Genomic DNA, 14,109 nt, shown 5'->3' with positions numbered 1-14,109 from the left:
CTGCCCTCCGACCGCCCGGCCCCTCTGCTGCTCCTACCTCCACCTGCTGTACCTGGACGGCTGTGTTGTGCGCACCAGTGAGTGTACCAGATGCCTCATCACTAAAGTGCCCAACCGAGGTGAGTGTTTCTGCGATGGTGGAGGGTGTTGGTGACAGCAGTGGCGCTGTGTCGTGCTCTTCGTCCCACTCTGAGTCCATGGCACTTTGGGGTGGGGGTTCGTCTCCACCCATCCACTCTGTGTCATTGTCCGGTATTCCGTCATCCTGGGTTGTGCTGTCCCGGGTAGGGGTGTCCTGGGTAGGGGTGTCCTGGCTCGGCTGTGACGGGGGCCTGTGGCTGCCCCTCTCGTCACTGGGTGGCACACGCCTACGTCGTCGCGCCCGCACGTGACGGGGGTGTCGTCTCCCTGTTGCTCCAGGTCTCTCCGTCTCCCATGGTGTGCGAGGGACATCCTGTGGGCGTCGCATGCCGGACGGTCCGGGTCTCTCCGTCTCCCGTGGTGTGCGAGGGGCATCCTGCGGGCGTCGCATGCCGGAGGGTCCGGGTCTCTCCGTCTCCCGTGGTGTGCGAGGGGTATCCAGCGGGCGTTGCATGCCAGAGGGTCCGGGTCTCTCCGTCTCCCGTGGCCTCCGAGGGGCATCCTGCGGGCGGTCTGCATCTGCGGGGATGGGTGCCTGGACGTTTGCTCCTGCGATACACAATGAAGCATGCATGGTTAGACATCAGGCAGTGATCAGGTGATACGGGGGAGGGGGATATAGGGGAGGGGGGATATGGGGACGGGCTGTCGGTGGCTCACTTGCTAGTACGCCCCCGACCTCTGCATCAGCAACCTCCCGGTCCTCAGGTCCGCCAGCCAGTTCCAGGGCCCTTTCCTCGTGTTCGGTCAGTGGCCTCTCATCAGCGGGGCCTCCTCCAGTCCTCACATGCTCCCTGGTGTTGTGTGCGCGTTTCTCCTGTGGCGGGGGGGGGGGGGGTGGCAGGGGTAAAAGGCAACAGTGTTAGACAGGTATATGAATGCACGCCATCGGTTGCACATGTATTGCAGAGGTTAAGGTTAGGGCTGGATTCACTTGGGGATATGGGGGAGGGGGGATATGGGGGAGGGGGGATATGGGGGAGGGGGGATATGGGGGAGGGGGGGATATGGGGATGGGGGAATATGGGGAGATATGGGGATGGGGGGATATGGGGGAAGGGGGATATGGGGGGTATGGTGGAGGGGGATATGGATATCGGGCGGGGGGGGGGGGGGGGAAGAGGCTCACCCTGCCTGCTCTGACGAGGTCGTTCACCTTCTCGTGGCACTGGGTGCCTGTCCGTGGTGTCAGGGCCGCAGCGGTGACGGCCTCTGCCACCTCCCTCCACAGACGCCGGCTGTGGCGTGGGGCAACTCTGTGGCCGTGCCCGGGATACAGGGCCTCCCTCCACTGCGTCCAGGAGCACCTCCACATCCCGTGACTGGAACCTTGGGGCTGAGCAGCGGCCGGCCATCCGGTTGGGTGTTCCGGTCGGGTGGGGGGGGGGGGAGCAGCGCGTCCTTATGAGCCGTCACGCCGTGTGGCATGTATGACGCTGCACGGCTTGAACCACATGAGCCAGCGCGGATAGCGTCACGTCGTTGCTAGCCCATTTCGGGCTGGAGACTTCGCGCCGATTTTTGCGGCATGACGAAAGTCGGATTTGCGCCGTTTTTTGCGTCGATCGGCGGACTTTGCGCCGATAACGGAGAATTTCGCCCCTGTAGTGGGGCAGGTAGTATTGAGGAGGCAGGCGGGCTTCAGAAGGACTTGGACAGGCTAGGAGAGTGGGCAATGAAGTGGCAGATGGAATACAATGTGGAAAAGTGTGAGGTTATGCACTTTGGGAGGAGGAATGGAGGCATAGACTATTTTCCAAATGGGGAAATGCTTAGGAAATCAGAAACACAAAGGGACTTGGAAGTCCTTGTTCACGATTCTCTTAAGGTTAATGTGCAGGTTCAGTCGGCAGTTAGGAAGGAAAATGCAATGTCGAGAGGGTTAGAATACAAGTACAGGGATGTACATCTGAGGATATATAAGGCTCTGGTCAGCACCTATTTGGAGTATTGTGAGCAGTTTTGGGCCCCGTATCTAAGGAAGGATATGCTGGTCTTGGAAAGGGTCCAGAGGAGGTTCTCAAGAATGATCCCTGGATAGAAGAGCTTGTCGTATGAGGAACAGTTGAGGACTCTGGGTCTGTACTCGTTGGAGTTTAGAAGGATGAGGGGGGATCTTATTGAAACTTACAGGATACTGTGTGGCATGGATAGGGTGGACGTGGAGAGAATGTTTCCACTGGACACAATCTCAGACTAAAGGGACGATCCTTTAAAACAGACATGAGGAGGAATTTCTTCAGCCAGAGGGTGGTGAATCTGTGCAACTCTTTGTCGCAGAAGGCTGTGGAGGCCAAATCATTGAGTGCCTTTAAGACATAGATAGATAGGTTCTTGATTAATAAGGGGGCCAGGGGTTATGGAGAGAAGGCAGGAGTATGGGGATGAGAAAAATATCAGCCATGATTGAATGGCGGAGCAGATTCGATGGGCCGAGTGGCCTAATTCTACTCCTGTCTTATGGTCTTTGGGGTGGGTCAGGCTCATGGGGCAGGGCCCGGTGTTATGATGATGGTGGATAAGAAGGGAGGGGGTTGGTGAGAGATCCCCCGGTAAGGATAATTACATGGAACGTGAAGGGGTTGGGAGGCCCAGTCAAGAGATCAAGAGGGCTGGTGCATCTGAAAAGGTTTGAAGGCCGATGTGGCGATGCTGCAGGAGACTCACTTAAGGGTGAAGGACCAGGTGAGGCTTAGGAAGGCCTGGGTTAGCCAGGTGTTTCATTTGGGATTTGATGGCAGGGCTCAAGGGGTAGCGGTACTGGTTAGCAAAAGAGAAAGTGGTTGTGGATCAGGGAGGTAGGTATGTGGTTGTGACAGGGGGATTGGAGGGGAGGGGAGGCTGGTGGTGCTGATAAATGTGTATGGTCCCAACCTTGATGATGTGTGGATTGTGAAGGTGTGGGGCCATCCCCGACTTGGATTCACACAAATTAATAATGGTGGAGACTGGAACTTGGAACAGGAGCAGAGATTGGACAGGTCATGGCAGGGGGTCGGGGCTGAGGGCGTTGGCAACAACGCCGCTTCCGATGAAAAATACTCGGGGAGTCCGGTGGTAGTAGCGACGTTGAAAATCTGGAGGCAGTTGCGCCAACACTTTAGACTGGGGGCGGGGTCAAGTGAAATGCCGATTCGGGGGAATTATAGATTTGAGCCATGGAAGTGGGATGGGAGTTTTCGAAGATGGGAGAAGGGAGTCAGGGCACTAAAGGATTTGTTTCTGGGGGGTCGGTTTGCAGGACTGAAGGATCTGGGGGCGAAATATGGGTTGGGCAGGGGGAAATATTTAAGTATATGCAGGTCTGAGATTTCCCTAAGAAGGAGATACAGAGCTTTCCGGTGGCGCCGGACTCCACACTGTTGGGAGGAGGTGTTGACAACAGAGGGAATGGAGAAGGGGGTGGTGTCGGCGATTTATGGGCAATTCTGGGAGAAATGGAAATTCTGGAAGGCACTGCTGGAGGGGATTAAGACAAAGTGGGAGGAAGAGTTGGGAGAGGGCATGGAGGAGGGGTTGTGATGTGAGGTGTTCCGGAGGGCGAATACTTCAACTTTGTGTGCGAGATTGGGGCTGATACAGCTGAAGGTGGTGTATAGGGTGCACCTCACAAAGGCGAGGATGACCCGACTCAGAGCGTAGAGGATGTTTGTGAACATTGCGGGGGTTGGGGGGGCGGGGGGGAAGGCTGCAAATCATGTTCATATGTTTTGGTCCTGTCAAAAGCTGGAGGGAGGTCTTCAGAATGATTTTGAAGGTGGTACATATGTAGCTTGAACCGGGTCCCCTGGAAGCGATATTCGGGGTATTGGATCGCCCGGGGTTGAAAGCGGGTGCAGAGGCAAATGTTTTAGCCTTCGCCTCATTAATCACCCAAAGGCGGGTTCTGTTGGGGTGGAGGTCAAATTCACCACCCTGTGCCCTGGCTGGGGAGGGAGAGAATCTGTTGGAGGTTTTAACATTTGAGAAAGTGAAGTTTGAGTTGAGGGGAAGGATGGAAGGGTTCTATAATTCTTGGGCTTTGTTTACTATGCACTTTCAGGAGTTGGATGACATCGAACACCAGGGGCAGGGTTTTGAACTGTGTCTGTTGTTGGTGACTATGTATGGGGTAATGATGGATTCCGGATTCCTTTTCTTTGATGTTTGTATTTTAAATGTTGAGGGTTGTTTGGGGTTTGGTGGGAGGAAGGGGTTGTTGGCCAGGGGATTGACATTGTATTGGTGACCGTTGATTGTTTGTTGGTGGGTGTAAATTTGGCTGAAAATGTGAAAAAGGAGAATAAAAATATATTTTTAAAAAAATGTTGCAGAAATTAATCTAAGATGTATTTATCCAGCACAATGTAATTAGCTATCAATGTAATAGCTATTTTGCTGCTTTTTCCCATATAGCAGCTACAGTCAAGATAGGTAAATATAATGAACTATTTGCTTATATTGAGGGTAAATGCTGTCGTGGAATGGAATGGTTTTCAGTGTTGTCACTTCTACGAGCCATGCTGTAATGTATTCAAAACTACACACTTCGAGAGACTGATATTTTATTTGTCTTTTGCACAAAAATAGTACCCTTATAAATAAATACATAAATGCATTAACTCCTTACTAAATAACATTACTGAAAAAATAATCTCTGGACCAAAAACTGTACCTAAAAGCAGCCATAATTCTAAAAATAACACAACATGCTTTCTTGTATGGTTCATGTAGTTTCTTTTAAAAAAGCATATACTACAAGTATAACTGTTGGACCCAAAGATGGATGGCATATAAAGTTTGTGAGCAAGCAGTCAGTACAGTAACTGAAGGAGATATTTAACATTGAACTTAAATGTAGACCGTTGCCATCCGAGTCCCATAAATAATAGTGCCTAAACTACAAACTGACAGATCAGTATTTGCAATCCTTTGCAGCATTTCTCAACCCCTATATATAATAGATAGAACATGCCGACATCAATAGTAATCCCAAGTTTCTACAAATATTAGCTCTGATGCAGTAGTATAAAACTAAAGCTTAATATTTTAGACAAAACTCTTAATTTAGGGTGAAAATATACAATCTTTTGTAAAGCAAATTCCTCTAGAATATTAAATGCTACCATAGCTGCACCCTTCTGCACTAGAATTTACCCTTTCCTATAGGAAATAGTGCTTTCTCTGACAAGTTAAAAACTATATACAATATATAACCAAAATCTCCTGTTCCAATTTTTACTTAAGTATTTTCATATAACTTGTTACATTTATATTTTGTCCTTGTAACAATAAACAAAGGTGATGACTGTTCACTTCCCCCAAACCATTTTGAATTTGTACAATATATATTATACATGGGAAAAAACTACCGAAGTTTCTCCCCTCTAGATGTGACTAGACAAAATCCCAAAGGGGATGCTATATTTAAATTTATGAAGCCATCTCAAATAATAATTTTACTAAGTCATAGATTAATTGCAATATTTAGTTACAACTCAGACAAAAATAAAAATTTGTCAACAAACAAAACAGCTCCCATTATATACAGCAGACAACTGTGTTGTCACTTCCACAAACTGGCTGAAAACAGTAGATTCATATCATAAGGGAGAAATTAGCTTTTGTTCTGCAATGTTAATCATGTGGACTAAAATTCTTTAAAATGAAAAAAATTATTTTGGGTAACATTTGTTAACATCTAGTTGCAAGCTTCTTTTGCATACAGAGCTAGCTAGCAGTTTAGCTTCACTGACATATTTAAAGAAACATATTAAGATATTCAGTAAATTAGATAAAATGTGTACTTTGGAATAATCAAATTTAATTTGCAGGATGATTTAAACCATCTGATTATGTTGGCAAAGTCATATTTGGTCTAGTGACACATCAGCAAGCTATCTCAGACCAGCAGTAGCGAACCCTGTGGGCTGTTCAAGACCGTGAATATATATTCCTGTCCCTACAAAGTCCACAAAGGCATGGTTTCACATAGACACAAGATTCTGCAACAACCTTTAAAAAAATGCAATTGGGAACACTCACACAAAGCATTTTAATATTGCCACTTCAACTTGGAAAAGTGCCCATAAGGTTCATGCACTGTCAACTAAAGATGCTGATGCTTATTTCGGACTGATGAAGTCTCTGGTCCAACAGTTCCTGCAAAATTTGTATTTATGAAAGTGGAATTGCTTCCAAGTAATACAAAAGTGACGATAAAATTGCATCCTTATTTCATTATAGCAGGCAGTGCATCATTGCAGGCACAATTACCAGTTCAGTTTCTTAAAATCAGAAATTAATGCATAGAAATGTTCTGCTCCAAGTTAGAGATAAATCCAAGACAAATGTTTTGGAGTCAAACAAGCAAAAATCCTTTGGTAAAATGATCTCCATCTCCAGTTTCTAAGTAAAACAATATCCCTTCATAGATGTAGTGCTTTAGATTACCCTCAAGCTAAAGTTTAATACATTTCAAGTGAACTATGCTGCAGATTTCCCATCACCCACAAGACTGCTTGGCTAGTCTGAGAATAAAACATTCTTAGATTTCAACCACATCTCATTACCACTAAACAAAAATAGGAAAAATTGCCATTCATACCAGAATATACTATATGCAACCTTAGAGTAATAGATCAGAATAGCAGTTCACAATCAAATCTCCAACATCGTTTTAGAAATAAAAATAAGCAACTCATTTAGCAAATTTCAGTCAAAAAATCTGCACTGCATGTACAGTTCTTCTGCAGTTTTATATCCAAATTTTTGATAGAAGGCTTCATTCTTTGGTAGGCACTCTAATGTAATTTTGTAACAGTTGAGCTTCTTGCCGAGAAGTGTGAGAGCTGCAACTAACCTGTCAAAAGGACAAAACATAGCTGCAGTTTATTAAATATTGTTTATTTTTACTTGTATACAAAGAGGTAATACTTTCACACTGAGCCCTTACAGAAATCTCAACATAATGCAAATGTTTAGGATTAACTAATCAATGAAAAGTTAATTTGCTGTTAAAGCATGGTAAAATCTTATGTTTTTGTTAGAAATCATACTGTAAAGTTGGAGGTTGCTAAATAGGAATAAGATTTCTCCATTGATAAGGATGATAAGAGAGGAATATTATGAAAAACTGGTCTCAAGAAAAAGATGTTGTAAGGTTGGGCAAGTGAAGCATAATAGGACTGTGACACATTATGAAAGAGTTCTGATATGATTATCAAACTGCAAGACTATTCAAAACCCATTAACTATTTGATGGTGAAGATTTGTGAATTGGGTATAGCTACTCTATAAGGAGCCGAGGGCCAGTGTCCGCACAAATAACATTAGCTCGGAATACTTTTCTCTCCACCGTGAGATTAGGAAGGGATGTCCTATGCCCCCCCCTGCTGTTTGCACTCGCGATTGAGCCATTGGCCATTGCGTTAAGTTTGGGGGTATGGAAAGGGATAGTGCGGGGGGGAGGGGGGGGGGGGGGAATAGAGCATAGGGTGTCCTTATATGCTGATGACTTGTTGATATACGTGTCGGAACCGAGTGTGTTAATAGGGGGAATCCTGGAGCTGCTTCGGGTGTTTGGGTATTTCTCGAGCAACAAATTAAATCTAGACAAGACTGAATATTTTGTGGTGTCTCGGCGGGGGGGGGGGGGGGGGGCTGCCATTCCGTAGGGCAGGGACTCACTTTAGGTATCTGGGGGTGCAGGTACAGCATTACTAGTTTGGTGGGGAGGGTGAAAGCTGATCTGGCAAGGTGGGGATGGTCTCCCTCTGTCACTGGCGGGTCGGGTACAGGCGGTTAAAATGAACGTATTGCCGCGATTTCTGTTTATTTCCAATGCCTGCCGATTTTCCTGCCAAAGGCATTTTTTAGAGAGATTGAAGGGATGATTACCTCGTTCATATGGGGAGGGAAGGTGGCCAGAATTAGAAAGGTGCTACTACAGAAAGGAAGGCAGGCAGGGGGTTTGGGTCTTCCGAACCCGATGTATTATTACTGAGCGGCGAATGTGAAGAAGGTGCAGAAGTGGGTCAGAAGGGTTGACTCCCAGTGGGTCAGAATGGAGGAGAGTTTGTGTAGGAGGTCGGGATTGAAAGCACTAGCAACAGCGCGGCTCCAGACGACCCCGGGGAATACTCAGGGAGTCCGGTAGTAATAGCTTTGTTGAGAATTTAAAGGCAGTTTCGCCAGCACTTCGGGTTGGGGGCAGGGAGCCAGGGAAATGAGATGGAAATTTTCGGAGATGGGAGGAGAAAGGAATTAGGACACAAAAAGATTTGTTTCTTGGGGGTCCGTTTGCAGGACTGAACCGGCTGGGAGCGATGTATGGGCTGGAGCAGGGGGAAATATTTAGATACATGCAGGTTCGAGACTTTGCCAGAAAGGAGATACAGAGCTTCCCTGTAGAGCCGGCCTCCACATTGCTGGAGGAAGTGCTGACGACAGGGGGACGAAGGGGGGGTAGTGTCGGCGGTTTACGGAGCTATTTTGGAAGAGGAGAAGGCACTGCTGGATGGGATCAAGGCAGAGTGGGAGGAAGAGTTGGGAGAGGATATGGAGGAGGGGTTCTGGTGTGAGGTTCTCCGACGGGTGAACGCCTCCACCTCGTGCGCGAGGTTGGGGCTGATACAGCTGAAGGTGGTACAGAGCTCACCTCACAATGGCGAGGATGAGCCGGCTCTTTGAAGGGGTAGAGGATGTGTGTGAACGTTCAAACCACGTTCATATCTTTTGGTCCTGTCCAAAGCTGGAGGATTACTGGAAGGAGGTATTTATGGTAATCTGTAAAGTGGTGCACGTGAAACTGGACTCGGCGGGGACGGAATATTCGGCAATTGCAGTCTCTGATCATGCCCCGCATTGGGTGGATTTGTGGTTGAGTGAGGAGAGGGCAGCGCCCGTTGTGGAGACTGGATGTGGGGTCGTCAGCGGACAAAGTGGTCTGCAGGCGGGTGAATAAGACCATCCAGAATTACCTGGAAACAAATGGCATGGGAGAGGTATCAGCAGCGACAGTTTGGGAGGCTCTGAAGGCAGTTGTAAGAGGGGGACTAATTTTGATTCGGTCCCATAGAGAAAAGGTGGAACGAGCAGAGAGCGAGAGATTAGTGGAGGAGATACTTCGAGTGGATAGGAGATATGCGGAGGCCCCGGACGCGGGGCTCCTGAGGGAGCATCGGGAGCTGCAGACGGAGTTTGAGTTGTTGACCACGGGAGAGCAGTGGAACAGTTGAGGAGTGTAAGGGGGGACGGTTTACGAATACGGGGAAAAGGCGAGCAGGATGCTGGCGCACCAGCTTAGGAAGAGAGAGGCGGCCAGGGAGATTGGGAGAGTAAAGAATAGGGAGGGTATCATGGTCTTGGACCTAGGGGGGTGAACGACGTTTTTAAAGAATTTTATAGCAAATTATATGAGTTGGAACCCCCGGCTGGGGTAGAAGTGATGAGGCAATTCCGAGATCAATTGAGGTGTCCGAGGGTGGAGTAGGACTGGTGGAGGGGCTGGGGGCCTCGATTGAGGCAGAGGAAATTGTTAAAGGACTGGAGGGCATACAGTCGGGCAAGGCTCCGGGGCCGGACGATTACCCGGTAGAATTTTAAGAAGTTCTCAGAGATGTTGTGCCCACTGCTGATGAGGACTTTTAACGAGGCTAGAGAGAGGGGGATCCTCCCCCTAACGATGTTGCAGGCCTCGATTTCACTCATTCTTAAACGAGAGAAGGACCCGGAGCAATGTGGGTCATATAGGCTGATTTCGCTTTTGAGCGTAGATGTCAAGCTGCTGGCTAAGATTTTGGCCACTAGGATAGAAAACTGTGTCCCAGGGGTGTTAGGGGAGGACCAAACTGGATTTGTTAAGGGCAGACAGCTCAATGCTAATGTCTGGAGGCTTTTAAATGTAATTATGATGCCCTCAGATGGAGAGGAGGCGGACGTGGTGGTAGCGATGGACGCGGAGAAGGCTTTTGATCGGGTGGAGTGGGATTATCTGTGGGAGACGCTGGGAAGGTTTGGGTTTGGTGAGGGCTTTATTGACTGGGTGCGATTGCTCTACCAGGCGCCGGTAGCGAGTGTGTGCATGAACCGGCTGAGGTCGGGGTATTTTAAGCTACACCGAGGGACGAGGCAGGGGTGCCCCCTCCCCGTTGCTGTTCGCTCTGGCTATAGAGCCGTTGGCCATGGCGCTGAGAGCATCAAGGAAGTGGCAGGGGCTGGTTCGGGGGAGGGGGGGGGGGGGGGAGCACCGGGTTTCACTTTACGCGGACGATCTGCTCTTGTACATTTCGGACCCGGTGGTGGGGATGGGGGTGGTTATGCAGATCTTGGGGGAATTTGGCAGGTTTTTGGGGTACAAATTGAACATGGGAAAAAGTGAATTGTTCGTGATCCAGTCAAGGGGGCAGGAGAGGAGACTGAAGGAGCTGCCGCTCAGGATGGTTGAGAGGAGCTTTCGCTACCTGGGAATACAGGTGACACAGAATTGGGAGGCATTACACAAGCTCAACCTCACCCTGCTGATAGAGCAAATGGAGGGGGACTTTAAAAGATGGGATATGCTCCTACTATCGCTGGCGGGGAGGGTACAGACCGTGAAAATGACGGTCCTCCCCAGATTTCTGTTTGTTTTTCAGTGCCTCCCCATCTTCAACCCTAAGGCCTTTTTCAAGTGGGTGAACAAGATTATTTCGGGATTTGTGTGGGCAAATAAAACCCCGCGAGTGAAGAAAATGTTGTTGGAGCGCAGTCGGGGGGAGGGTGGGTTGGCGCTGCCGAACTTCTGCAACTACTACGGGGCGGCTAATATAGCGATGATTAGGAAGTGGGTAATGGGGGAGGGGTCGGCATGGGAACGGATGGAGCAGGCATCATGCAAAAGCACCAGTTTGGGAGCATTGGTAACGACACCTCTGCCGTTCTCCTCGGCCCGGTACTCCACTAGCCCGGTGGTGGTGGCGGCACTGAGGATCTGGCGGCAATGGAGGAGGTACAAGATGGTGGAGGGTGCGCCGGTCTGGAGCCCGATTTGCAATAACCACAGGTTTGCACCGGGCAGGATAGATGGCGGATTCCGGAGCTGGCAGAAAGCAGGAATTAGAAGGGTGGGTGATCTATTCATAGACAGGAGTTTTCCCAGTCTGAAGGCACCGGAAGATAATTCAAGCTGCCGCCGGGGAATGGTTTCAGATATTTGCAAGTGCGGGACATTTTGAGGAAACAGGTTGGCTTTCCCCCGCTGTTGCCGCCACGGGGGATACAGGACAGAGTAGTCTCTGGTACCTGGGTGGGGGAGGAGAAGGTGTCAGATGTCTATCAGGAGTTGATGGATGCGGAGGAAACCGCGGTGGAGGAACTGAAGGGCAAGTGGGAGGAGGAGTTAGGTGGAGAGTTAGAGGCGGGTCTGTGGGAGGACACCCTAAGCAGGGTTAATTCCCCCTCATCATGTGCCAGGTTCCGTCTAATACAGTTTAAAGTGGTACACTGGGCACACATGGTGGCAGCGAGGATGAGCAAGTTTTTCGGGGTAGAAGATAGATGTAAGAGGTGTGCGGGAAGCCCAGCAAACCATATCCACATGTTTTGGGCATGCCCGAAGCTTAGAGGGTTTTGTTACAGGATTTTGGTAAAGCAATGTCCAGGGTGCTAGCGGGTGGTGCAGAGTCCGGAGGTAGCGACCTTTGGAGTGTCAGAAGACCCGGGAGTTCAGGTTGTGAAAGAGGCTGACGTCCTGGCCTTTGCCTCCCTAGTAGCCCGGAGATGGATCCTTTTAATGTGGAGGGACTCGAAGCCCCCGAGTGTGGAGACTTGGGTCAGTGACATGGCTGGGTTTCTCAAGCTGAAGAAAACAAAATTTGCCTTGAGATGGTCAATGCTGGGGTTCTCTCGAGGTGGCAGCCTCTCGTCGACTTTCTCGGGGAAAATTAAAATGTCAGCAGGCGCATGCATTCCGAACGGGGGGGGGGGGGGGGGGGGGGGGGTAGGTGCAATATGGTTGAGGGATGTACAGAAGGGGTTGGGTGGCAAATGTCTATTTTACCATGTTGATGTTTATGTTATTATTGCGTTATTGTTTTAAAAAGTTTGCAGATACTTCAATAAAAATATTTTTTTAAAAAAAGAAACTGGACTCGGACCCTCGGGAGGCCATGTGCTGGGTGTCAGACCAGCCGGAGTTGGAAACGGGCACGGAGGCAGATATTGTAGCCTTCGCCTCCTTGATCACCTGAAGGTGGATTCCATTGGGATGGAGAGCAACCTCTCCACCCTGTGCCCTGGCGTGGCGGGGGGACCTGCTGGAATTCTTGATTCTTGAGAAGGTCAAATTGGAACTGAGGGGAAGGATGGAGGGGTTCTACAACTCATGGGCGTTAGTCATTATGCACTTTCAAGAACTGGACAACATCGAACATTGGGGGGGGGGGGGGGGGGGCTGTATGTGTTAATGGTGACTATGGGTGATTCCTGATTCTTTTTTGCTACTTGTTTATGTTAACATGCGGGCTGCTGTTTGGGAGTTTGGTGGGAGGATGGGATTGTTATTATTGATATGGGGATTGACATTGCATTTGTTACTGATTATTGTTGGTGGGTATAAATTTGGGAGAAAATGTGAAAAAGGAGAATAAAAATATATATTTTAAACTATTTGATGTTGTGGTGTACCCATCCTTCCTAATGTTCTTCTTTCTGGGGTGCAGTTCCTGAAGTACAAACAATTCTCCAGTACCTATGAGTGCCTTCATGGAAAAAAGTAGTCAAGAGGCTCTACATCCACAAGTGGTAATTATCGTAGCCATGTTTAATCCCATCTTCATCAATTGTCTGGATAGCAATTAGGTGCGACAACCCTGGTGGATTCTCCCCCTAGCCTAAGCACTGAGTACACACATCATCACCCCAGCCAAGAGTGGAAAGGAGGATGGAAACCTGTTCACAAGTTGTGCACTTGGTTTGTTAGGTCTCAATCTTATGTCAATAAAATGAACATTTCTAAAATATGGCCACAGAACCAGATTTGCATTCCAGCCAAACAGGTCTCATTCCAATGGGCACTAATAGGAGGAAAAAAATAACAACTTTCAAGTGCCTGAAGTAAAAATACCTACCCCATTGTTGGGAGGGCCCAGCATGCAGAGCAAGCAGTCAGCAATCCTTCACTAGCTGGAGGCATCCATTAATGCAGCCCTGTTGGCACTGCTGCTTCATACCCACACATGCAGTGCTGGTGATGCACCCCTTGTGCCATATTAGTGGCACCATAATAGAAAGAAAACTGTCTTCCATTTATATAGCAATGTTCACGGCCAGTGAATGCCTTAAAGCATTTCCTGACTACACTTCAAAACAACTTCATTAGCAATGTTGTAGGAAACGGGGCAGCTAATTCACATACAACCATTTTCCACATCCAGAATGATAATGACCAGATAAGAGTGCCAACCTGGATTTTTATGCTCAAGTGGGATTTAATGGAATAAAACAAAATAATTGTGCGATTCATGCCTGCCTTCTGTTAGAATTTATGAGGTTAGGAGAAGAGAGTGAGAAGAGACCCGCCAATGCTTTAAAACTGCGTTCATAGAATCTACATTGAAGAGTCCATTCGGCCCATCGAGTCTGCACCGGCCCTTGGAAAGAGCACCCTACCTAAGCCCACATCTCCTCCCTATTCCTGTAACCCAGTAACCCCACCGAACCTTCTGGCATCATCTGGCATGGTGGAACTTAAGCACACCATTAAAGCCTTCCCATTCATCCCGACTGTAAAGTAACCTGCCGAGAGAGGCGCAATGGATCAGGCTGGGGAAAATAAAATGCGAGAAGTTTCTATCGGACTACCTCAAATAAAGCGATCAAGCCCTGGGAGAGATCATGCTGACTTTGCTTCTTTAGAATTCTCAGACTAAATTGCATCCAATAAGTCAATGGCAGTTACCATATTATTATTCTGACACCAGAAAATTTCCATCAAATGTCAGAAAATCC

The 14,109-nt window shown here is 48.4% G+C and overlaps 1 protein-coding gene across 2 annotated transcripts in view; it reads right to left on the bottom strand.

Annotated features, from left to right (window-relative positions):
• Positions 1-4,668: 4,668 nt before the first annotated feature.
• The window catches only part of gnpnat1 (glucosamine-phosphate N-acetyltransferase 1), a 112,886-nt gene continuing 103,445 nt past the window's right edge, over positions 4,669-14,109 (bottom strand). For both annotated transcript variants that reach the window (XM_072489733.1, XM_072489734.1), the window contains exon 6: positions 4,669-6,982. In XM_072489733.1, the coding sequence (XP_072345834.1) occupies positions 6,835-6,982 (148 nt within the window). In that variant the 3' untranslated portion in view covers positions 4,669-6,834. The remainder of the gene's footprint in view (positions 6,983-14,109) is intronic.

This window comes from Scyliorhinus torazame, chromosome 2, assembly GCF_047496885.1.
Source record: "Scyliorhinus torazame isolate Kashiwa2021f chromosome 2, sScyTor2.1, whole genome shotgun sequence".
In the NCBI taxonomy this organism is placed as follows: domain Eukaryota; kingdom Metazoa; phylum Chordata; class Chondrichthyes; order Carcharhiniformes; family Scyliorhinidae; genus Scyliorhinus; species Scyliorhinus torazame.
Note: the sequence above shows the minus strand (reverse complement) of the source record. Positions and strands in the feature narration are given on the sequence as shown.